Raw genomic sequence first — 27,010 nt, forward strand, 5'->3', positions numbered from 1 at the left:
AGTCAGTCGTTTACTGGAATAAATTAGAGAATACTGGAGGACGAAAAACGTAAGCGCTTCTGATCCATTTCCCATCTATACCCACGATGAAACAAACCTATGATACGTGATTGGCATGATGGAGTGCATGTATTCGGACAAAGAATATGAAATAACTTGCTTATGCTACACTTCTTTCTGTAGACTTACCAAAAATGTTGAGGTAATCCTATTACGAGTAAACAGCTTAGGTGATGCATGAATAATAGGACCAGAAGCACTAGTAAGAGTTCACATGAGACTGAGATAGCAAGTAATATTTTACTGACTCACCGACCACACTGTACAGAGGAAGATATAATATGAGCAGAATTATTTGATGAAGTAAGCATTATTAATTAAGACAAATGAATTACTAAAAAAAAAAAATGACAGTTAAACATTTCAGTGATTCATCTGGTACATAGGAACTGATTACCTTGATGGGAACGTAGAATAAATATTAATATTAAGCTGTATCAAACGACAGATATATCAGAGAAATTATTTAGCACTAGTTTGGTGATAGCCGGTATACTCACAGAAACATTGAGGCAGACGTGATTTGGTGCCGCAGTCATATTATGCATCATATGACAAAGGCAGTGGGAAAATATTTAACTGTTCTCACCGAATAAGGACCAGGTTGGTAACGTGAAAGATGTGGAAGAATCAGACCCAAGAGGGCAAATAATACATAAAACAAAGAAAGCAGGTACCTGTAAATACACCCAAGACGATGTGGTAGACCTGTTCCAACGCACTATATGATGGGACTAGGATTGAAGGTACCGAGTGTTTGACAGACATATTGAGGTGGACTTGATACGAAATAATTAAAGAAAAGGAACGTTGAAACAGTCGTGATGAGGGCGAACCAACTTGGTGCAATGGATGCATTATAACAAGGATTACTCGTAAGATGTATAATATGAAAAGGTAGCAGAGGTTAACTCACCAAAAACATTGAGGTAGACCTGGTACGATCGCACGGGTTTAGTGGACACTTGACACTCGTACACGCCAGAGTCCCGTACTTGAGCGTACCCAATCTTGAGTATCCAGTCCTGAGAATCGGCCGAGTGTATCACCTCGAACCTCTGGTCGGTGGTGTAGGTGTACCGGCCCACCGTCAGGATGTGTAAGTCACGCTGTCTGATCCACGACACCTGCATGAGGACGTGTCAGGAGTATGTTAAGGTGTGTTAAAGAGTGCTAGGAGGTCAGCTGTGTTAAAGAGTACTGTATGGTGTGTGCTATGACCAGTACATCACCTCGAAGCTCAGGCGAGTGATGAAGTGTATCGACCCTGGGTTAGAATGTGTAGATTATGCTGTTAGATCCTTGATGCCTGGAAATGTTAGAGGTGTGATACTGTGTGTTATGTTGTGCTGGGATGGGTAATGGTGTACTGCAGATGTAGTGGCTTACAGTTAGGATGTGTAGCTCACGCTTTTTCATCCGTGAGTCCCCTATGGGGATGTATTAAACACTTGCCATATGGTGCGTTCACTGGAGAGTTTATCTTTCCGAACCTCTGGTCGCTGGTGTATGTGCAGCGATCTGCAGTTAGGACGTATAGGCCACGCTGTCTGATGCATGATACCTGGGGTGTATTATATGGTGTGTTAGGATGTGGTATGTAGTATGCTAGGATGTGTTATATGGTGTGTAGGGGTGTGTAATGGTGTGGTGGTGTAGGTGTGGGAGCCTGCAGCTGTTATGTGCAGATCACACTTTCTGATCCATGATAGCAAAGGGTGTTAGATGCGTGTTAAGGTGCGTTGTATGCGCGATAGAGTATGCAGTGGTGTGGTGTAAGTGAAGCAACCCCAGTTAAGATGTGTAGGCTAGATCATGTACTTTGATTCACGATACCTAGTGGTGTGTTACAGGCGTGTTATGGAACGTTATATGTTGTTTTAGTGTGTGTTATTGTGTGACCTGGCGTATAGTGTTTGGTGGATTATAGATATAGCGGCCCATAGCTTGGATATGTATGTCGCACTGCCATAGGTCACGTCATATTAGGAGGCGTTAGAGGTGAGTCAAATATTTATTAGTATGTATTACATGGTGTGTTAGTATTACAGTGTGTGTGAATTATGATGTGTTAAAGTGCACAACAGTGATTGTTAGACTGTTAGGGTGTGTTGGTGGGGAATGTCAGCAGAGAATGTCTATTACGTTCTATCCTCGTTACACTGTGGCAATTTTATTTAGGTCGGTGGAGACTTTTCGAATTGGAGGGATGGAATAATGTGATCATTATTACATTCGTTAACTAAGAATTCCCTTAATAATGTGGGCATTACATACACTCTTATCGCCAAGGTTGTGGACGAGGCAATGAAGATAGGCAGCGCTGTTGGCGAGGCTAGATACATTGCGAGGAGCGGCTTGGTCAAACACGGGATGGAGTGGCGTAGGAAGCCCCGTTCCCCCCACTGAACCGGCACTCAGGTCCAGCAGAGGCTTGATGGGCTCCACAGGTCGGCTGCTGCTGCCACTCAGGATCACACTGCCGTTGCCCCTGCTCACACGACGGCTTGAGTACGGTACAGGCTGATGCCATGTGGGACCCGCTGGTGCGGATGTCACTGTGACACCTGCAAGAAGAGGAAATGTAAGTTATGGGATCACAGGATTTAATTTGCCAAAACTGGAACTGTAAGATAGGCTATGAGAACGGGCTTAACCTTCTATAACAAGACTGGACAGTAAGGCATCAAAATGGAGTTAACTACCAAAGCAGGAGTGCCAGGAAGTAGGGAATGGAATGGCAAGTAAGGCATCAGAAATAAGTTAACTCCGTGAATGGAATGTCAGTCGACAGGACATCCGGAACTACTTAACCTTGTAAGGTAACCCTAGAACTCCCATAAGATGTCAGGTAATCTGGGGTGTGAGACCCCAATCTTTAGAAAATCACAAAAAACACAACACCTTTATTCAAACAATCACTTGTACACAATTTCTGTACTCCTTTTCCTTCAATTTGGTGCAAAATGTATGAAAATACAAGAGACGAAGTATTGTAAGGAAAATTAGAATTAAAACATTGACAAATTTTATACCAACTGAAATTAGTGGCTGCCATACCAAAACTGATATGTTCCACCAGTTTTCTATCAGTGCCTGCTGTAGGCCAATGGCCAATGTATCTTTAGGAAGAAAGAGAAGCACATGTCATAATAAATCATTTCTGATATGGAAGATATATATGGGAATAAAAATCACAGGTTAGGTAACCTGGGGTCCACTGGACCCCAGGGGCCCTTGAGCGCGAAAACAGAGCCAGATCCCGAACCGACCCCATCATCTCCCTAAACTAGTCTACTAGTCAGGAACGTAAAGGGAAAACCGCATCCCAAGACCTTATAGTACTATATGAAAAACACTAAGAAACCTAGCGTGGGGTCTAATAGACCCCCAGGCTACCTCAGGAGGGTTAAAAAGCACGACTAACACTTTCAGGTCACTGCGCTTCATTGTCGCAAGTGGCAACCAAAGTACGAGCTCAAAGGACATCAACCAGTTTCATTTAAAACTTTTCATCAACGTTTTGAATTTTGTCTCATAAACGCATATATACGGGCATACAAATTCAGTCAGTAGTGTAATACTTAAATAGTGTATCAAAGAAGAATTTGTCTGCAAACGTATAAAAGTTCAGCTCGTAAGGCAACAATATTTGTGAATAGGGCATAAAATATATTTATGCCCTTTACCATCAAGATTTCTTTTGTCTTTTATACTTGCAACCGCAGACAATAGGAGTCACTTTTCGAAATGAAATGGCGAGGAAGTCATCACTGAACAATTATAACCTTGGAGCTTTTCTAAGATGAATAATATCGATTGACAACAACAAGAATACACTACAAAATACATTGTTCTGAAAGCGTTTACAGATACTTGTGGCGTAATAATAATAACCGTCATCATCATCATCATCATGCCCTGTTTACAGACAATGATCTGACGTGTGCTACGAGCCTTCTAACATTCCATGGTAGTCTCTCTCCCCCTCTGTCTTCACACATATATCCGTATCTATCTGTCTTTATATGAATATTGTATTCTACGTCAATATCTGATAACGTTTGTAAATATTTTCTTCTTCCCTCCTTAGTAAGACGTCATGACAACAGATGGCAGGACGGATAGTGTGTGGGGCTGACGTCACACTACTAAGCGCGGGTATGTAAGTTTCCTGCCTTATTTTTACACTCCTTTTGCCTCACGAATCAATAAATCAAGTTAGCTAGCAGGTAGTACAGTTGTGCTGGTGAGAGGTGGTACGCGCGTTCATATTCGCGCTTGACTGACTGAACTTTTTGCTGATGATAAACGGATTAATACATTGAACCTGAACTATGTAAGGGAGACCCAGGATTCTAATGAACGAAAACCAACAGTAATGAGTTTATAGTACTGAGACCCGTCTTACTGATAAATGGTGATAAACAATTAACGAAAGTGATACCGAGATTTAGTAGTTTAGACCCTGATAATGACTGACCAATGATAATAGTCATGCTGTGATGCCGTTATTAGAATAAGTATAACGATAAACGAATAGCAACAATTAGACAGATTTTAGCAGTGAGACTTAACAGAGATAAACTGATAGCAAAAGTGACATGCCTGATGATGAAAAATTAAGCAAACTTGTAAGTGACCTTGAACTTCAGTATTGAAACAACTGATAGCGATAAACATATGTAGCGAATGTAATACGAAATATTTGCTGAGAACCTGCATAATAAAAAGGAACAACAGTAGTAAATGATGTTGTATATTAGTTGTAAGACCAGTGAAACATAAACAGATAATAAAGGAATATCCTTCTTGGTCAGTGACTAATAATTGTGGATAATCTTGAATTTAGCAATGAAACAACAGATAATTACAAATTATTTACAAAAGTAATAGAGTTTTAGTTCTAAGATGACTCTGAAATGATAAGCAAATAAGAATACTAAGTAATAATGATCAAAACAAATAACACTGCTGAGTCATAATGAAATAACAATAGTGACTGTAGTTTAGTTGAGAGCCTTGATGGCAATATCAGAATTGGTAACAAATGCGCTGTTGAATTTTAGATGTCACAGATATAAAGAAAACAAAATTGATATATCCTTGTGCTGATAAACGAATAGCAATCGTCAAGTTGATCTTCAGTTTACTGGTGAGACACTGATGATAAACAGATATGGTGACAAAAAGAAAAAACGAAAGGAAAAGAAAAGAAATCATATTATGATGATTTTTTTCATGAAATCACGGAAAAAGATGAACAGATAACAAGAATAAGGTCTTTGTTGGTAAAAAAAAATAACGGTAGTGAGTAATCTTGAAAATTAGTAGCGATTCCTGTAAGTGATGATCAGCTACGAAAAATGAGCCACAGTACACCACTTCTTGAACTGGTCTGTACCCCCATGGCAATTATATGCCTCAAATTTTGCAAGACACCATTAAGATTGGAATATTACAGTCGTCTGGGATGGAAAAGCTGCTTCTCGTCTAAAAATAGTAAGTCCTTGTATATTGTAAGCGGGGTCAGTTGTCTCTTGTGATTTGGAGAGATCTTCGGGGTCATATTTGTAAATGATCGTGGCATTTTTTAATAAATAAGTCTTCATAACTGAAATTTATTATTGCGAGTTGTTTCATTTAGCTGCAATATATCATTAAAGTAATTTCTCTGGCTTAGTTGTGATATGTTTGTTAGCTGTTATCGGTAAACTTGAATATATTAAGATGCAATGTTATGTAAAACTTAAGCTCAGTTGAGTCTGTAAATATGAATCCCTGTAACAATTCTTCCTTAGAGGTTAATTTTGTGAATTGGTTGTGAATTTTGTGAATTGGATCTTGAATTTGGCTCTATATTGTATTTTGTTTTTCTCTTGGAGGGAACTGTTACTGCGGGCTCATGGCCTTTGGTTCCTTCTTCCTCGCATTAAAAAAAAAAAAAAAAAAAAAATTACATGGGAATATCATTTATGCTCATTTATTTATATCATAAAGTTAGACAAGGTACAGAGAAACACCATTTGAGGATGCTTGGACCACGTCCCCGAATGCTGTTTCTCGTAATCAAGTAAATAGGAATGGTTTAGGTTCAGAGTGGTGTCCTCTCTTATAGGGTATAGGAGCATTCGAAGGAAAATGGTCGCAAAGCTTCGTTACTCAAGTACAAAACCACTGGCAAAGAGTTGCTAACCTTCGTAAGGGTCGCAAAATCGAACCGCAAAAATATCGATTTTGTTCTTTCTTTTTTCTTCATCGGTCATAACTCCGAAACAAATTGGCGTACGCGAGCGTACTATCCACCAAAATGCTCCTTGTCAAGTGTAGAAGTTTCTTTTCATGTTTTGAAACTATTCAGGCTACGGATAGCGAGTTACGGCCTGAAAACCCCATCACAGTCACCCGCAAGCACGCCATTTTGCGAAATATTGGCTAGGTACAGCTCGCTTACAGTTAAAGAACATACCAAAACACTTCTTTTCATGGGCGGGCACCCTCGTTTTAGTCTTTCAGTATGCTATGCATGTAACAATCCAAAATCAAACACTTTATGCACAATTATACTTCCACAAAAAAATAAAAATAAACTAGAAAACAAATAAAAATCTTCAAAAATGATTGTTAAGAAGTAGGAATGGCATAAGTGCACAGACTAGAGATGAAGGAAGCGCAGAAACAAGAGAGCACTCAGGATGGGAGGAGATATGGAGACTTATACCCATTACTACATCCACCAGCTACAACTCTGGGGCTAAAGTGTGGAATGTAGTAATGGGTATAGATCTCCAAATCTCTCATCCTGAAAGCTCTCTTGTTTCTGTGCTTTTTTATTCATATCGGTGCACTTTTGTCATTCCTACTTCTTAACATTTTTCCTCAGTCCCATGGCGTCTTCTAGTATTTCATTCCGGCTAATTCTTACGATGTTTAGTAAGGCAAGACATCTTGTGCTGAGGAAATTAAGAAATTAAAGAATTGTAGCATGCATCTATCCCGTTCGTCTCGAAAAATCGCTGAAGCTAAAATAAAATGATCTGGTGGTAACAAGAACTAAATGAAAATGCATCATCTGAGTGAAGGTGTTAGTTCTTGATGACCTTACGAACAATTCCCTCTCGTAAGTCAGGAAGAACAAGATATGGGAAGTCTATGAACTCATCTCTCCTTGCAAAACAATAACAGCAACAATAATAATGATGATGATGATGATGATGATGATGATGATGATAAATTGTTAATTTTCTTCTGTTAACTAAGATTTGATTTTGCAGATAGAACAGACATAGAAGGTTCGTCACTGCCCCTGTCCTTCCTTCAAAAGCAAATCCGTTACACCAGGGAGCTGATAATAAGAATTATTTGTGAAGCTTCATCGATGAGTGTAAAAGCGCATGAACCCGTTTTTGTACACGTTCGAGAGCATCATCTTTTTCTTATTACCGATGTATTTTTCTGTTTGGTTCGAAGATCTTTGTAAGGTTACTCTCAAAGTTTACAAAAAGAGAGTACTGAAACTTATGTAATTTTAATAATCTTATGATCTTCGGTGTCTTGAATGAGTTTCAGATGGGTTCCCTATAGTTATTGTCATAATTATTGTCGATTTTTCACCTACATTTCCATTGCAGAATAGGGATGGTTAGGTTAGGTTGACTTGTCAGCATTTACGGTTGTGTTGTTTACATGTTGCCAGCACTTGTTACAGCACACGTGTGAACGCGCCCTTACTGTCAAAAACTGTGGATTTAACTTCCCCTTCACGCCCACACGTGTGAACGCGCCCTTACTGTCAAAAACTGTGGATTTAACTTCCCCTTCACGCCCACACGTGTGAACGCGCCCTTACTGTCAAACTGTGGATTTAACTTCCCCTTCACGCCGTCAGGCGTGAAGGGGAAGTTAAATCCACAGTTTTTGACAGTAAGGGCGCGTTCACACGTGTGGGCGTGAAGGGGAAGTTAGATCCACAGTTTTTGACAGTAAGGGCGCGTTCACATGTGTGCTATAACAAGTGCTGGCAACATGTAAACAACACAATAACGAAAATGCTGCAAACATGCTCGGAACAGCGGCGTCCAGACCATGTTAACAACATTATGAAGTTTCAGCTGCCTCGTATGGACACGCCTATCTCATCACCCCTGCTGCCAGTAAGCTCGGAGCTGCTCTGAAACATGTTTGCATACATCTTTCCAAATACTGCTGCATACATCTATCCAAACATGTTGCCAGCTGTGTTGTCAACACACGTTCGAGGGCATGTGTGGACGCTCCCTAACATTGACATTCCTGATAAATGAAAACATGAAATACCCATCAGCCCTCAAGGAAAACTCGCTACATTTTTTATTCTCACCGGTATTACATAACTGACACATAAAATAATTATCTGATTTCACTTTCAAGTACTCGGATTTCATAATACTGCTGACCGTTTTTGAGTAATGTATAAATCCCATCCTCCACACATTGACTTTATGCTTGAAATATCAGTCTTCTCCAGACGGTATAAAGATGACTCCCAGCCTACAATATAGTCACTATGATCCATCGGCAACACAGTGTCAAATAAATGATATGCTTTACAGTTGCATTGTATAAGTTTAGGAAGATTTCATATGATTTTATATAAGAACTTATTGTGAATTTCTGTCTTTTTTTATATATTTCAAATTATAAGAAACATACTGATTATTGTGCTGTTATTTAACTAATATTGTTCTATGATCAGATAGTTACTGATCTCTGGTTAGAAAATCATGTAGCCGGCAGTTAGTTGAGGTGAAAACTTAGTGTCGAGGAAAAAAAACTCTCACATTTATTATTCGCAGCATAGAGTATTTAAACATTCATCTTATACTTCTCTTTAATAGCCTCTGAGAAACTAGTGCAGGCGTGGTTTTCAGTAACTCGTCCTCGATCTTTCAGTGCCTTGATTTGCAGCACGAGGGGTTATTCACGGATGGTGGAGTATCACCCTTCCCCTACCCAGTGGTAATAAGGAAACTCTCTCTCCACATTTTATTTTAATTAGTATTATCATAATTATTATAGTTGTTTCCTACATCCTTGTGGGAAATTCTGTTACCGGTTTTGTTATTATTATTATTATTATTATTATTATTGTTATTATTATTATTGTTAAAATTGTGAACTTTCTGAGTCTATTTGGCCTGGAGCCTTCAACCTTGGTCAACTTAGTCAGACAGATATCCGCATCTTTTGGCCATATATGGTGGCATTCCATTAACCGGATCTACGGATACTATCTGGAACACAGAAAAGTGAATCAGCCATGTTATGTCAAGAATCACTTTAGCTAGGAAGCTGAAATTTCACCACAATATAGCTCAAAGGCGGACGCAGTCCGGAAAAGAGAATGTTTCTAATCAACTGATTATTCTCTGAGATCACCTGCAGTAAAAACTTGGACTTTTCCGGATATTCTGGATGTCATCTAATTTTCCTTGAAGGGTTAAAGCTAGTGCCACCAAACGTGGTGAACTTTAAACCGTAATGATCTAAGATGACTTGCACAAAATTAGTGACCTTGACCTCACGGTCCCTTTATAGCTCAGCTTCTAGTAGGCAATGGCTGTGGAAAGTTTTTCTTTATCAAAATTGTCCTTGGACAGTATTATGGTGCACTTGTTATTAAAACTTCCCACATCCCTATGGGAAATTAATTCTTCGTGCTTATTTTATAATTGCTATTTTTCAAAGGCTATTTGGCCTAGAGTCTTCAAACATGGTCAGCTTAGTTAGACAGCTGTCCGCCTCTTTAGCCAATTGTGGTGGCAATTCATCAACCAGATCTCTAGATATTATCAAGAACACAGAAGGGTGAGCCAGCCATACTATCTCCAAAACTACCGGTACTTAAGCTAGGAAGCTGAAATATTAGAACAATAAAACCTTAAAACGGACGCAGTGCGAAAAGGAGTATGGTTCCAATTGGTTGATGATTTTCGATATCATCTGGGGGGGGGGGAAATTGGCACTTTTACGAATATTCCAGATGTCACCAAATTTTCCGCCAAAGATTAAAGATAGAGTTACTAAACTTGGTAGACTTATAGACTGAATGACCTAAGGTGACATGAAAAAAATCAGTGACCTTGAAATCAAGGTCCCCTTATTGCTCGGCTTCTAGTAGGCAGCCCTACCACACCAGCTCTTCACTTCGAATTACCACTATATGAAGGGCATTGTAAATCACCAGTTCCAGTGATAGCTTGTTATGTGATGAGTTATTGAAATTGCTAATGGCAATTTCCGTTTTATAGTTATTATTATTATAATTATTATTAATTTCTGATAATTTTTTAATTTATTCTCCAAAAATCCACCAAAAGATTCAGCCTAACTGCGGAAGTCCCAGTGTTGTGAAATAACTGCCTCAGAATTACTGTTATAACAAGAGTTTTTCTTCTTATATTTTGGGAACTTTCGGCCGTATATATATTATTCCGATGATGAATGTTTCATTTCTTTTTTTCTTTTTCTTTTTTTTTGGGGGGAGGTGCCTCAAGACAATGATTAATTCGTATTTCAGGGGTCAGTGAAGGGTATATTAGACCCATTTATATTGAAGATGAGTAAGAGAAGACATCATCCTCTGGCGACCATTGATGTAACACTTGTAGTTAGATGTGATAAGGCTGTATCCCACATAGCCTAATTCAGTCGGCGTTTTAGGCAAACCAGAGGCTTTCCATTTTCATGTGCTTCAAAATTTATTGTCAAATTCTAAAAGTCTGGCTTGCCCCTGACTATTTTAAATTTAACCTATGCATTCCGATGACATATTTTACCATATTGACACCTGCAACGATTGTACTTAAGTACTCACAGACTCCATGTTTACATTTCGAACTACATCAGTACGAGTAATATCATATATCCTTGTAAAGATAAAAAGGAATATGGAATACTTGGCAGTAACCATGAGCAAGTAATAGTTAACCTCCTGATCCTGTGACTCATATCCTTGGTTAGTTCTGCATACTTCCAAGAAGTTTTATTCAGTTAGTGAGAACCTAGCGGTACAACAAGTGTATGAAAGTTCTGTGACACGCATCAAGATTTTCTATCTATCTATCTATATACCTAGGCTGCTTCCCCCAAGGAAAGGGAGGTAGCCGAGACAGGACGACACACTCCCCATTTACTCATCCATTCAAACACATTCATTCGCATCTTAGCCCCAAAGGGGAGAACGGACAGATCCTCACCGCACCACATCGCACAAGGGTCAACTGCGCAATGCAATCAGTGACATCCGCAGCAGGGCCCGACAGCAGAGCTGGTTTACACCTGCCACATCATAATAGACCCATCCCCTTACCCGTACCTGACCTGACTAGCTGATCAGACCAAATGCGGGAGAATATCCCCTCAGGGGATCCGAGTGGAATCGTCTGGTGGTAGCAAGAATAAAATGAAAATTATGTCATCAGATTAAAATACCGCTAGTTAATCAGTCGACTGTGGTAAGGTGATGAGTAAAGGAATTCTCATACCTGCATTTGTGAAGCCGGAGCAGGTGTTATGCTTTGCTCGAAGTGTGTGTGTGTGTGTGTGTGTGTGTGTGTGTGTGTAGCTAGAATGTGGATTGCTTAATCCGACTGTTAAGTTAAATTCTTGTTGGTATGAGATGATTTTTTGCAGTTTAGATCATGGTATCAGTGAAAGGGAATTTTGATCTAACACCTCTAATTCGAAAAGTCATTGCTAATCAGTACTGAAAAGTCTTGTGGAAGGACGAATAAAATACAATCAACGTCTACCAGCCGAAGGGATATTATTTTTCAGAATTATTTATTTATTTATTTTATTTTATTTTTAAGCAGGGGAGACTTGACACACTGAGTTCAAGACAGTCTTCATTAATCTTTTCACCTATACAGCTCTTTATTTAACGGAATCAACTTGTCTGGAGGTAGCAAGAATAAACTAGCTGCCACCGGACTGAAGGGGTTATTTCAGCTCAGGTTTGGTGGGATCTCTCTTGCTGATGTGATTAAAAATTTTCAACATTATCACTCCTAGTAAAGCGTTTTTTTTTTTTTTTTTAAATATAATCTCGCTGCCGCCAGACTTTTATATTTCTTGTTTCAACCAGATTCTCTCTCTCTCTCTCTCTCCCTCTCTCTCTCTCTCTCTCTCTCTCTCTCTCTCTCTCTTTTGCTGCCAGACTTTTTCTTTCCTTTTTTTTTTTTTTTTTTTTTTTTTTGTGTCCGACTCTGGGCATAGGCTTCACAGTCTGCTATCAAGGCCCAGCAGTCCTCCTACATACCATACACCTCTACATGTGCTGCCACCAGACTTTTTATTTTCCTGTGCTGCCATCAGACTTATTTTTTAACTTGCTGTCACCAGCCTTTATTTTTTTTCATGTTGCTAACAGACTTTTGGTGGTACATAGGGAAGCTCGCCATCCACTCATCCAATTTAGTGCTGCTTTGGGTGTCTGCCCCTTTCCTATCTTCCTTCCTTTCTCTTCCGTCTTTCTTTCCTTCATTCTTTCCTCTTCCTTCTGTCTACGGGGGACATTACACTCCCTCTTCTGTCTTTCTTTCCTCCTCCTTCTGCCTGTGGGTGACTCTACACTGAGTGACAAACTAAATGATTTCCTGTACGCCTGGAACCAATTACTACGCTGGGTGGTAGCTATATAACCAATTTATGGCTCCTGGTGGTTTAGTTGGTAATTAAGGCACTCCAGTCGGATTGAGACTGTTGGTTTATATCCAAGAGATGGCTGGGGTTTATTGCTCATGTTATGCCACTCAGGGATGAGTGAGGCTTGTCACTTAATGTCAGGACCAACTTGCCTAGCCCCGAGCTCCTTCTCTCCTTATGGGGCAATATAGGATTGGATGATGGATGGATGGATGGCCAACAGAGTTTTCTTGCTGCCGTCAGACTTTTTTTTCTTCCGGCTACCAACTTTTTTTTTTCTTGCTGGCGCCAAGTTTTTTATTTTTTTATTTTTTTTTTATGGCGCTGGACATTTTTTCCTTGTTGCCACCAGATTTTTTCCTTGCTCTCTCCTTTTTCTTTCTTTCCTTTTTTCCTTCCAGGCGCCACACTTTATATCGTGCTGCCAACAGACTTTTCTGTTGATGCCTTCTTGCTGCTACCAGACTATTTTTTCCTTGCTGCCACCAGACCGCTTTTCTTGTTGCAGTCACGCTTTTTTTTTTTTTTTTTTTTTTTAATTGCTGTACCTGACTTTTTCTTTTTTGCTGTCGCCACCTTTTTTTCTTTTAAATTGCTGCCACCGACATTTCCTTTCATTTTTCTTGCTACCACCAGATTCTTTCCTCCTTCCTGCCAACAGACAGTGACGTTTGTTATCCTTTTATCTTTTCTCACTGCAAACCACTTAGCCCTTATTGAGGTTGAATGTAACCTCTCCAGTTAAAGATATTTCTCCTATGCTGATTATCGACAATTTACCATGATTAGCCTATAACTACATGTCACTGCACTGAATGGGTTTATTTGGCATTCATTTTAAGCCTTGATAATCTGGAGAGTAATGTCACCAAAGGCTATGCAAAAATAAGTGGAACATGGCAAGCGCAAACATTTATAGCGATTGATGGTGAGATAACTATAGTTGGCACTATAGATATTGATACAAGGACAACTTTATTCACAAGAGTAGGCTACAAGGGATGGAGAAGGGGTAAGTTGTATTAGCTCCCACAATCAGTTGTTTTACTGGTTTATTTTTTGTGTGTGGCCATGACTCCAGACGATTTTGTTCATCATAGAAAACGTTTATTTTAGTTAAAGGATTTATGAAGGCTAAACCTAACTCTTCAAGTCAATGATCATCTGAATGCCATTGCCTGCCCTCAAATTTGGCAAGCCTGTCGCGTTTTCTCTGATGCTTTGTGTGTGAGAAAGTCCGAGCCAAATTTATCCTTAACTGTGTTAGACTCCGTTTTCTTCGTGGCCACCCCCTTCAGACCCCCTGGACTCTTGTTTTTGCTTTGTGTACCTACTTCATCACACATCTTGATGTACTCGAAGACATTCTCACCCTTCACCCCGACTTCCTTTCATTGTAATGCTCTGGCACTAGGACAATGATCGGGCATTTAGGTGTATGTGTATGTGCTGTCCACTCACACGCGCACACATCAGGTGCATGTGCATGTACTGTCCTAGTGCTGGGACTTTGAATCAAGAGGTTATTTTATAATGCATATCGTGTTTTTTTTTTCTCTCTCTATCTGACCACCTGTGTATGTGACTGTGTATATGTACCTACTTAGGGTGTAGGGTATATGTATATATATGTCTCCCTGTCTATGTATATATATGAATATATCATATATACTGTATGTGCATGTTTCATGTGTATATGTATGTATGCCTGAACACATACCCATATCTTTATACATACGTACCTATCCTGTACACCCACGCACCAAAGTTTCTGCACCCCCCTCGGTGGAATGAAGTGGAAGTCAGGGTTAGAGAGAGGGCAGGTGAACGGGCAACCGTGAGTGGTAGTTTGGTAGCGAGCTACAAGGAGAATGGTGAGAAACTTAAAGAAACTGTATTCGAGACATTTCCACGCTTTTCACCTGCAAAACATTATGCGTTCGTAACATACACAGCTTATACTATAACATAGACTACAGTACTATGTAATAATGGAGTCCTGTGAAACTGGTCCAGACACGACCCACCTTTTTCAGATCCTCATCAAACAAATAAAACACCGAGCCCGTTGTATATAAGCTGCGGCTGGTCATTATGACTGCAGTGATAATTTTTGTGAATATGTTATTCCTGGACTGTCTATATCCATAATATAGAGTGACTATGGGTTTAATACTGATTCACACAGTGGCTCTGCAGATGGTTATAAATATTAAAATTATTTTATGTGGACGAGTAAACCATGTTGTGATGGGCAACAGAGAGGATTCACCAGTAATTAACTAAAACCACATGAAATTAGAAACAAAAAACACAAAATATTGAGACCACGAAGATACAGCTGTGATATCCTGCTCCGCCTCGTTATCCAGGCCTTAACCATTGCTTCACCTCATGCATGCATTATTTTCCTTCAGTCTCTGCCATTTCTATTACTCTGAATTCCCGGTATCTTACTGAGAGTCGTCATATTCCTTAAGGGGTTTCTAGTCGCCCCGGCCTATAACCCCAACTATATTACATTATTTGTCGCATCATCACTCCCACACAAACAACGTTAGTACAAGGATGCTGAATCTGTTACTACCATTACTGGCACTGCCATTACCAATCCCCCTTTTCCCATTGTGTGTAATTCCCCTCCCAGTACTACTACTACTACTCCTACTACTACTCCGCCATAAATCTATATAATAATATATATGATTATCCTTATGTCTGTGTATCTGCTAACCATACTGTCCCTATCCCACCGTCGACAACTCGTCACTTACCCCACACCGCTACTCCAGTTGCACCCCCCTCTCTCCCACCCACCATGGACTCTACTCCCCCGCTCCAACACCACATTACCTCTCACCTCAGCCTTGGACCACCAGGCCTGTTCACCATTTACCAGTGGATATAAGTGGTGTGTATTAAAAAAAAAAAAAAAAAAAAAGGCATTTGGGAGCCGAATGCTAATCGCCCGCCAAATTAATCTGTTTGCAAAGTACAAATTTTAGGCCATATTTTGATACCATGAAGGTTTTATGTTGATAGCTGAAGCCGTTCATGAGATATAATGGTGCTGAAGGCAGTGAATAAAAACTAGTTGACCTTTGGCATTTATTTTGGTGACTTTGACCCTCCCCCCGAGTGGTCATTTTAGAACTCGTCCAAGATTTTGGCCAAATCTTGATACACTGAAGGTTTCATGTTGATAGCTCAAGCCGTTCATGAGATATGATAAGAACACACACACACACACACACACACACACACACACACACACACACACACACACACAGATGCAGGCAAAAACATTATCGTTCTGCCTTCTAAATGTGGGCGATAATAAAATAATAATAATAACAACAAGAACATAGATGAGTACTGTAGCGTTCCTAACATTACACTTAATAACAGCAGACCCAACCGTGCCTATATTATGAAGCACTGATATATTAACCACGAAACCGACCACAGATCGTTCTTATCATTACCAATGGACCTTCCCTATAGCACTTCACCATGGTAATACAACCCACTGTAGTCCTTTGTGGGATCACTACACGTGTTTGGGAAAAATAACAGTGCACATCATGCCTACAGCCCACTAAAATACGCATATGACGTTTCACTGACATCCGTCAAATAGCCTAGGAGTTAGCGGACAAACAAACATATGACTGGACATAGGCAGACAGAAGCAGAATGTTTCGCATCGGTATGTAACGACCTGACAAATCTCTTATCATCCAACTTTGCAGGTGTCATCATAGTTATATCAATAATAATAATAATAATAATAATAATAATAAAATGAAATAATAATAATAATAATAATAATAAAATGAAATAATAATAATAATAATAATAATAATCTATCTATCTATCTATCTATTGCCAGACGCAGTAATCCCGCAAGGGGTGGTCATTTGACTTTGAGTTATTTGTTTTACAGGGAAGGGCACTAACCCTCCACCAACCCACTTGCTGACACGTAGGGAGCACGTATGGTTTGGTTATATGGTTACCACCCAGCGTTGTAAATGGTTTCTTGGCTTACAGGAAACCACTTGGCTTGTCACTCAATGTAAAGCCACCTGTAAAGGAAAGAAAAGCAATAAGAAGTGACAGGAATAATGGGAAAAATAGGAAGAGAGGAGAGCAGGCACAGAAAAAGAATGATAAAGACTAATGAAGAAGTAGGCAGCACTACATCAAATGTGTGGATGATGGTCGCCACCACCTACCACTCAGGTAATAATAATAATAATAATAATAATAATAATAATAATAATCACATGTTATTAGGCACGATACAGAGAAGGACAAACACAAATAGCTTGTGTCGAAGCAATGCAGAATCTATTTGCCATGACAGAAGGTTGGGTTGCTGTCAAACATTAATATAGTATTACTATAACCTTACCATTACAGCATAATATGGCATTGGCTCTTTTCATATGTCACAACTGTTTTCACGTGTTTTATCAAGGAGGTTATGATGTTTGTCCTCCTCCGTATCATGCCTACATGTGATTACTACTACTAGTACTACTACTACTACTGCTGCTGCTGCTGCTGCTATTACTACTACTACTACTACTACTATTATTATTATTGTCAATATTATTATTATTATTATTATTATTATTATGATGATGATGATGATGATGACGATGATGACACCTGCAAAGCAGGATGGTAACAGTTTTGTCAGGTTGTCATAATACCGATGCGAGACATTCGGCCTCAGTTTGTCTATGTCCAGTCGTGTGTTTGTCCGCTAACTTCTCCTATGTTATTTGATGGATGGATGTGAAACGTCACATGCTTATTTTAGTGGGTTGTAGGCATGTTGTGCACTATTATTTTGCCCAACTATGTGTCGTGATCCCACAAAGGACTACACTGGGTTGCATCACCATGGTGAAGTGCTATAGGGAAGGTCCAGTGGTAATGATAAGAACGATCTGTGGTTGGTTCTGTGGTTAATATATCAGAGCTCCGTAATATAGGCACGTTTGGGTCTGCGGCTTTTATTTGTAACGTTCGGGATACTGCAGATGTATGTTGTTGTTGTTATTTTTATAATTATTATTATTAATGCATGCCACGTATATTAAGGTAAATGGTGACCAACAGGCCTGGTGGCCCAAGGCTGAGGTGAGGGGTAATGTGGTGTCGGAGCGGGGGAGTAGAGTCCATGGTGGGTGGGAGAGAGGAGGGTGCAACTGGGGTAGCGGTGCGGGGTAAGTGACGAGTTGACGACGGTGGGATAGGAACAATATGGTTAGCAGATACACAGACATAAGTATTATCATATGTATTATTATACAGATTTATAGTGGAGTAGTAGTAGGAGCAGTAATAGTAGTTTTGTGAGGGGAATTAGACACAATGGGAAAAGGGGGGATTAGTAATGGCTGTGCCAATAATGGTAGTAACAGATTCAGCAGTCTTGAGCTAACGTTGTTTGTGTGGGAGTGATGAGGTGAGGAATAACGTAATACAGCAGCGGTTATAGGACCGGACGACAAGAAAACCCTATTGAATATGACAGCTCGCAGTACGAGGATACCGTGAAGTAAGAGTAATTAAAGAGGCAGAGACTGTAGGAAAATAATGCACCTATGAGGTGAAGCAACGGTTAAGGCCTGGATAACGAGGCGGAACAGGATACCACAGCTGTATCTTCATTGTCTCATAATATTTTGTGTTGTTTGCATCTAATTTCATCGGTTATTGTACATTATTGGCGAATGCTCTCCGCTACCCATCACAATGTGGTTTATTCGTCCACATAAAATAATGGCAACATGTGTAACCATCCGCACAGCTACTGTGGGAATCAACATTAAATTCACAATCATTCTACATTATAGCTATAGAGAATCCAGGAATAACATTCACAAAAATTATTATTGCAATGATAGTGACCAGTTGCAGCTTACATGCAACTGGCTCTGTGCTTTATTTGTATGATGAGGATCGGAAACAGATGAGTTAGTTTCACAGGACACCATGATAACATAGTAGTCTTTGTTATAATATATGCCATGTATGTTACTAACGCATAATATTTTCCAAGTGAATAGCATGGAAATGTTTCGAATCCAGTGTCATTAGGTTTCTCACTATTCGCCTCGTAGCTCAGTTTGAAACTACCACTCACGGTTGTCCGTTCGCCTGCTCTCTCTCTAACCCTGACTTCCACTTCCGTCCACCGAGTGGGGATAAAGAAACTTTGGTGCGTGGGTGTACATGCAGTATGTCTGTTGCTACATGTGCATGAATATATACAGTACATACTGTAGATATATACATATATGTATGTGTGCATATGTGCCTCTCTCTGCATATGTATGAACATACGTGTGTACCTATGTACCACTTCACTCATATCAAAACATGTAATGATAATTACTGTGCCAACTTTGTACCATGCATGTATCATTGTATGCCTTTGTTCATTAGTGTGCTTGTAATGATAATTCCTTCTGTACCTTCTGTGCCCTGTGATACCGTTTTTGTTTTCCTCATGCACCCCTCCCTGCTTGGCCTTCAGGGATGGTGTTCCCCAGAGGCTTGTACTGAATGGTAAATAAAGAACTTAAAAAAAAAATAAATAAATAAAATCGTGGCCACTACTGATACCAGTAGCTCCTAATTTTATTCATTTATTAATTCTTTATTTATTTACAAGAATCGCTCTAACCGGTTACCCTTTTTGAGTACGGTGACGCCTATTATTGCTTAATTATTTCAACCTCCAGATGATATTACAACTTAGGAGCGACTCCTCAATCTAGAGAAATTAGACATAACTTAGCCTTCACAAATCCTTCTCAAACACGATTAAAATATATGGAGATAACAAGAAAACAAAAAGTGAACACACTGAAGGGGATAGAAGTATGAAGGCCAGTAAGATATGCAGTCATTCGAAAAAAAATGCTAGGTTTACAATAACCATAACTTCACCGTCATTTTAACCCTTTCCTTACGATGATGTGCTGAAACTGTTCATTATAGTATTAACACAATCAACCCATGTCGTAAGATGGGTCTCTCGAAAACTGAGTTGTATACTGTAACATGGAAAAATGTAAAGTATAAAAAGTTATATATATATATATATATATATATATATATATATATATATATATATATATATATATATAATATATGGAGCCTCTGTGGTAGAGTGGTAGAGTGTGCGTTTCGCACGCTTGTGAGCGGGGGCTCGCCTCCCGCCAGAGTTGTAAAAACTTTGGGAAGCGTTCACCAAGCCACTTGCTACTTTGGCGGACACAAGGGGTGCTGTGGTTGAACCAGTGTCGCATACTAGTATGCTTGCACCCAATCGGCTTGAGGCGGGACGATTACACTTGGTTCACAGACTACACACACATCCAAAGCCACTACAACACTACAATCACACTCACAAGCATTTCTCACCCTACATACAGTCTCTACCAGAAAGCCTAAGCCACTAGGTAGAGATACATTGGCTGTATCGTCCCTGCTTCGGTAGGGATAGGCCGGTCCTGCAGTGGACCTCAACGGCTGATGATGCTATATATATATATATATATATATAAACCTCTTCATCGTAGTGAAGAGGTTAAGATCTCAAGGACAGTATCATCAGCATCAGCATCTTCACCAACATCATCATCATCATTTTGGGGTGGGCATGGGGGGAGAAAGAAATGGATATCAGAGGAAACGTGGGATATGATAAAAAAAGAGAGGTGAGGCTAAATTGAGGAGTGAGATGCAATGCGTTGATGAACGAGAGATTGAATTAGCAAGAGCTGCGTACTGGAGTTTGAATTCAGAAGTAAGAAGGTTAGCTAGGAGAGATAAAAGATGTGTGGATGAAAAGGTTGCAGAGACTGAAATCTTAATAAACAAAAATGATGGACAGAGTCAAAGAATAGCATATGAATCGATTAGAGAACTGAGTGGTAATGCAGGTAAACGCAAGGAAATACCAGTTAGAGACAGGGAAGGAAATTTATTGACCAAAGATGGAGATATTAAAAATAGATGGAAAGAGCATTTTGAGACAGTTCTTAATAGACCAATACCACCAGAAGAGGATATACCGTCTGCTCAGGAAGATTTAAATATAGAAACAGGAGAGTTGAGGCTTGCAGAAGTGGAGAAAGCAGTAAAACAATTAAAGAATAATAAGGCACCAGGGGAGGATGGTTTATTTCCGGAAATGTTTAAAGTGGAGGGGGATAGATTAATAATGATCTTGACCAAGCTATTCAATAAGATATGGGTGACGGGGTTACTACCATCAGTTTGGAAGAATGGTGTAATTGTTAAAGTTCCGAAGAAGGGAGACCTGAGTGAATGTGGTAATTGGAGGGGAATCTCTTTGTCACCGATAGCTTTGAAAGTTTTCAGTAGAGTGTTGTTAAATAGGTTGGAGCCGGTGGTTGAGGGTATTCTGAGGGATGAACAGGCTGGTTTTAGAAAGGGACGTGGTTGCAATGATCAGATCTTTATAGTTAGGCATTTGATGCAGCAAGTTAATGAAATGAGAGTACCGTTAAGTCTTTGTTTTGTTGATTTTGAAAAGGCTTTTGATAGTGTTTCGAGAGAGACTATGGGGAAGATCATGAGACATTATGGAATACCAGAGGAGTTTGTGAGGGTCATTATGAACATACATTAGGACACATTTTGTAAAGTGATGGTTGATGGTTGTCTGAGTGATTCGTTTGAAGTCAAGTCCGGAGTAATTCACGGTGGTGTTCTATCGCCTTTACTATTTATATTGGTCATTGATTACATTATGAAACGCGTTGGAACAGAAACCGGTGCAGGTATACTTTGGGGAGAGAACAGGAAACTTTTGGATTTAGATTATGCAGATGATATAGTTTTGATTTGTGATGGGCCAGAAGAGATGCAGAGAGTGTTGGACTGTTTGGTGAGTGAAGGTCGCAAGGTGGGTTTGGTTATTAATTGTGGAAAAACTGAAATAATCAATATGAATATGGAAAATGCGCAGGAATGTGTAATTGGAGGTATGGTTGTAAAGGAAGTTGATAGGTTTAAATATTTAGGTACTTATTTAGCCAAGGATGGTTCTTTGAACTTTGAATTCGAGGAAAGGTTAAAGAAGGCTAATCAGGCAATGGGAATGCTTAAAAATATTTGGAATAATAACAATTTTTCTGTGCATACAAAAATCAAACTTTATAAGGTAATGGTTAGGAGTATCTTAATTTATGGACACGAGTCTTGGTACAGCACAGTGACTATGGAAAATAAATTCTTGGTGTTTGAAAACAAAGCACTTAGAAGAATATTAGGAGTTAAGTGGTGGGAAAGGATACCAAATAGTAGAATTAGAGAAATAACGGGAGTGCAGCCGGTCGATGAATATGTTAGGTTCTCACGATGGAAGTGGCTAGGACATGTGTATAGGAGACAGGGAATAGTACGAGGTACACCAGGGTGGGTGGCACTTGGTAGGAGAGGTAGAGGAAGGCCAAAGAGACGTGGGTGAGGACAATGAGACGGGAAGCTGGAGATGAGTGTTGGGGAGATCTTGAGGAGTTAGCACAAGATAGGATGTAGTGGTGTGAGTTTACCGAGGCCCTATGCATCCCCGAGGGTGCCACAGGAAATGATTGATTGATTGATTGATGGGGGACAAAGGCCTCAGGTCACATACCCTCACTTATCCTCCGACTCTACCCGGGAGGGTCATTCCGTGCCACTCTCCAGGCAGCAACTCTTCCCCCTTCTAAGTGTATCTTGACACCAGTGCTCAACCTGCTCCAGCCATGAGTTCCGTGGCCTTCCCTGTGATCTCCACCACCCTCGGTTAACTGTCTCAGAGATCACCCAGTGGACAGGGTCAGCCTCAGGAAAATAGGCCACGTGCCCATATAACGGGATTTGATGCTGATATACTCGTAATACGCGGTTAATAGACCTCGACTCAGTCTCGCGGAGTCATCACTCATTACATACCCAGTCGTACTAGTGATATTCCAAGATTATGTGAAGGTACTTAGTACCAAGGGAGTCAATTAGTCGCTTCATGTAACTCTTTAACCAGCCCCGTCCCGACCACTTTTTCACCACTGGTACCCCCCAATCCCGACCATTTTTGTACCCAATTTTTTTTGCTAAAACATTCGCTTTGGGTCAGAAACAATGGTCAACCACCAAGAAAGTGTTCACCGGGGTCCATAAGTGGCCTAAACAGGTGTACCTTCATCACACCTGGTACCGTGTTCTCTGTAGGTGGTCTGAGGCTCTCACGTTTTCTATGGTATTATAAGTCTGGGAACCAATGAAAGTAAGGAGATATGTATTTATTACAAACATAAAAACATGTGATACAAGAGTAAATTGGATTTTATACAAAAATAGAGGTGAAATAAGCATTGTACCATCGTGCGAACCGAGCGAAATCGGCCAAACTGTTCACGATGAATCGCTAACATTGCTGAATCATGATACATATCATTTTTTCTACTTACATAATACATCTCTAATAACATTATACCATTTTACATTTTATTGAACTGTTTTTACGTATTCACAGGCCTTTCGATAACATTTAGCTAATGTTAGCGCTTATTTACGTAGTGAGTGAGCTCGCTTTGACTGTTGTTTCAACTCGTATTGTGTTTTTTCAACTTACATAATACTTTCCTAATAACATTATACACTTTTCCACTTTAGAGAACTGTTTTGAGATAGTTTCAGGCCTTACGATAATATTTAGCTTAATAATATCGCATAATAACACAGAGGGTGAAGTCGCTATGACTATTATTTCAACTTACAACATATTCTTGTACTTATATAATACTTCTCCACTAACATTACACATGTTTCCACTTGATATAATTGCTATCACATAATTGGAGACCTTACTATTCTACTGAGTGTCATATTATCGCATATTTATACAGTGAGTGTTATTGCGATATCATTTGTTTCATCTTACACTAGTATTCAACTTATAAATTACTTTCCTACTAACATTACACCCGTTTCCACTGTATATTCTTGCTATCACATATTTACTGACCAGAGTGTTATACTGAGCGTCATATTTTCGCAGTGGGTGTAGTTTTGATATCACTTCTTTCAACTTACAGTGGGTGTAGTTTTGATATCACTTCTTTCAACTTACACTATTTCTCAACTTATACATTACTTTCCTGCAAACATTACACCCGTTTCAACTTTATATAAGGCTTAGCACATACTGACTGGCCTTACCATTATACTGAGTGTCATATCGCCATCCTACACAGTTTCAGTAGTGTAGGAAGTTATGGTACTCTCTGAAACGTGGCTGAAGGCACAACGCAACATTGCACTCTACACACTCGTACCTTGTGTCTTTTCTCTGAGTGGCTGGTCTGACTACTGAGTGCTTGCATACATGGCAGCGGCGCTGGGGTTTACGATGGTTTGGTTGGGAAGGTGGGGAGGTGAGGGTAGTGGGGGAGGTTGGGGAGGTGGAGAGCGGCGCCTTTCATCACTCGCACTTCTCTTCCCTCTCCCTTTTCCTTTACCCTTTCCCTTCTCTTTCCTTCCTTTCCCCACATCCTGGGGCTGTGGGGAGGAAGTTTGGGAATATTGTGGGGTGAAAGATGTGCTGGGGAGTGGCTCCACCTCCTCTCCCCTAGGCCTACGTGCACCACGTGCTCGTGCTGCCTCCCTCACACCACTTTCCCTTTCACCCCGCACTCCCGCCACACCACGTTCCCTTTCACCCCGCGCTCCCACCACACCACTTTCCCTTTCACCCCACACTCCCACCACACCATTTTCGCCTTCCCCAGACAAAACACTAGGACCATACCTTATTTGCCTTCTTGCCCCACCTTCAGATCCTCGGGGTGAGATTTATTCCTTCCCCAACCACGAGGCAACATCACGTCCTAAGCCGCCGTCATCGTCATCGTCCTCATCCTCGTCCTCATCAGAATCTCTCTCTAGGGGATGGAGAGAGGTCCGTGCAGGTGGTTTGGATGCAGGCTGGCCTTCCCTTGCCTTACGATATGTGACATACCGCTTTTTCCGGGGAGAAGGGACCTCCTCATCACTGCTTGTTATTTCCTTCTCAGGCTGCACATAATCTCGATCCACCACATCATCATCAAGTGGAGAATCACTATCTCCAGTGAAGGCATCCAGGGCAGATTGTATTTCGTCGTCTGAGAGACCTTTACGCACCATGTCTGACCTGGGTCACTGCTAACAGGTGAGTGACTGAGACAAGGGCGAGCGCGGGTCACAAGGGGTCTGGGACGCTGCCCGCCTGGCGGCAGGTAGGGGAGGCTTGGGTAGGTGGGCGAATCGAAAATCTCACACGAATTTTGAAAATTGTGGAAATTATGAACCTTGCAATTGCAGGACGTTAAAGTACGTCAACAGGATTGGCAGTGACAAAACGTGAGGACGTGGAAGAACATCGACAGGATGCCACGGGTTAATGTCCATGTCTTACTGCTAGAAGGTAAGAAAGGGAGCATCAGTGCCTTGAAAATGCAAATTTTCGTCCTTCTACACAATTTCCTGCAACGTCAAATACCAGAGTTAAGTGAATTCATAACCCTGTAGGCCTGACAGATGCTGCGATAAATCTCATAATCTCATGTTTTGATGTTATTTACCGCACTACCAAGATACTCGTAAGTGAATCTTTCCAAGACCTTCACATTCTCACTACATGTTTGGACAGACTGAAGTGCTTCATCTAACAAGCCACCAAATGCCAACACCTTGGTCTTGACCCAAGAAACCTTTAATCCTGGTGGCATCACATTCTCGTGAAATTCCTCTATGGCACTCGGTAGTATCTCCAGCAACTCTGCTAGGATAACTGCATCTTAGGCAAAGTACAGGTCAGCAGCCTTGAAATTGCCACTTGATACTCCACAGTGACTTTGACTCACAGCTTGGCCAAGTACCCACTCCATGGACTTGTTGAAAAGCATTAGACCAAAGACACATCTTACTCCAGTACATACAGGGAAGAACTCGGATATTCCTCCTCCACATTTGACAGCATTCTTAGTGTCTGAATACGGGTCAGCAATCAGTCAAAATATCCATGCGTGGATCCCGCAGAGTATCAGGAGTTCCCATAGCATCTCCAGATTTACTGAATCAAATGCCTTCTTATGATCCACAAAGGCTGCAAGCAGACCTTGTCGATACTCAAATTGGTGTTTCATGAGAACTAGAAGAACTAGGATGCGGTCAACTACAGATTTCTTGGGTGTGAATTTGGATTACTCAGGGCTCTGAAACTTCAGCAAATTGTCCTGGATATGCATCAGGAGAATGTGAACACAAAGCCTGGTACACAAAGCACTGATATACCGTGATAGTTACTACAGTCACACTGGTTTCCTTTCCTTTCCCAGATAAGGGTGACCAAATTCCTTGTCCAGTTGCAAGGAATGATCCCAGTCTGCCAAATGGCTTCTATGACTGCATATAATGCCCTGATAAAGGCCTCACCGCCAGCTTTGATCAGTTCTGCCGGGATGCCACAAACACCAGCTGCTCTGCCACTTTTCAACCTTTATACTGCCTTCTTGATTTCCTCTGGAGAAGGCATAGTATCATCAAATGGTTGGAGAGCAGTCAATGCTTGTACAGCCCACAGCTTTCCATTGAGAGATTTCAGTTATATACAGTTGCTCAAAGTATCAAGCCTATCAAGCCCTGTAATCACTTGCCCTCAACATGAGCCATCCATCTTCATTCCGAGCAGAGTTAGGCTGGTCTAGAGTGGAGCTTCTTCAAGGTTCAGGAAGCAGGTCGAAGGTTATTCGCATGAAAACAGTCCTCCACTTCCTCAAAAGTTTCCCTGACATACCTCTCCTTGTCCTGTTTCAGCAAAACTCATACCAGTCGAGACAAAAGCCTGTGCTGCTCCTGATCCCCAACCAGTCTGGTGGCATGGCTTTCCTCATTGGTGGCCGTTGTCCCTGGCGAGACGAAACCCCTACCTGATCTCAAACACCCTCCAATGAACTTCTCAACTCCTACCAAGATAGCACGTTTATAGGTATCCCATCATTCAACAGGGTCTTCACAGTACTGAGCACTTCAAACCGATTTGAAACTGCCACATCATACTCATAGGTACACTCCTCATCCCTGAGTTTCTCAAGATGGAACTGGTTTTTGTTGCATCTTGAGCTTCTCTCAGTTTTGATTTTTGGCCTTAGAGTGGCAACAACATTTCTGTGATTGGTAGGCT

At 40.6% G+C, this 27,010-nt stretch overlaps 1 protein-coding gene across 1 annotated transcript in view; it reads right to left on the reverse strand.

The window, feature by feature from the left end:
• Positions 1 to 27,010, reverse strand: part of LOC145409356 (uncharacterized) — a 108,128-nt gene that overhangs the window by 40,042 nt on the left and 41,076 nt on the right. The window contains exons 2-3 of the mRNA XM_080279826.1: positions 2,338 to 2,627; positions 977 to 1,187 (exon numbers count right to left, since the gene is read on the reverse strand). Coding sequence (XP_080135952.1) covers positions 977 to 1,187; positions 2,338 to 2,627 — 501 coding nt within the window. The remainder of the gene's footprint in view (positions 1 to 976; positions 1,188 to 2,337; positions 2,628 to 27,010) is intronic.

This window comes from Coenobita brevimanus, chromosome 80 (genome assembly GCF_032717465.1).
Source record: "Coenobita brevimanus isolate Jiangsu-jjx chromosome 80, ASM3271746v2, whole genome shotgun sequence".
Classification (NCBI taxonomy): Eukaryota; Metazoa; Arthropoda; class Malacostraca; order Decapoda; family Coenobitidae; genus Coenobita; species Coenobita brevimanus.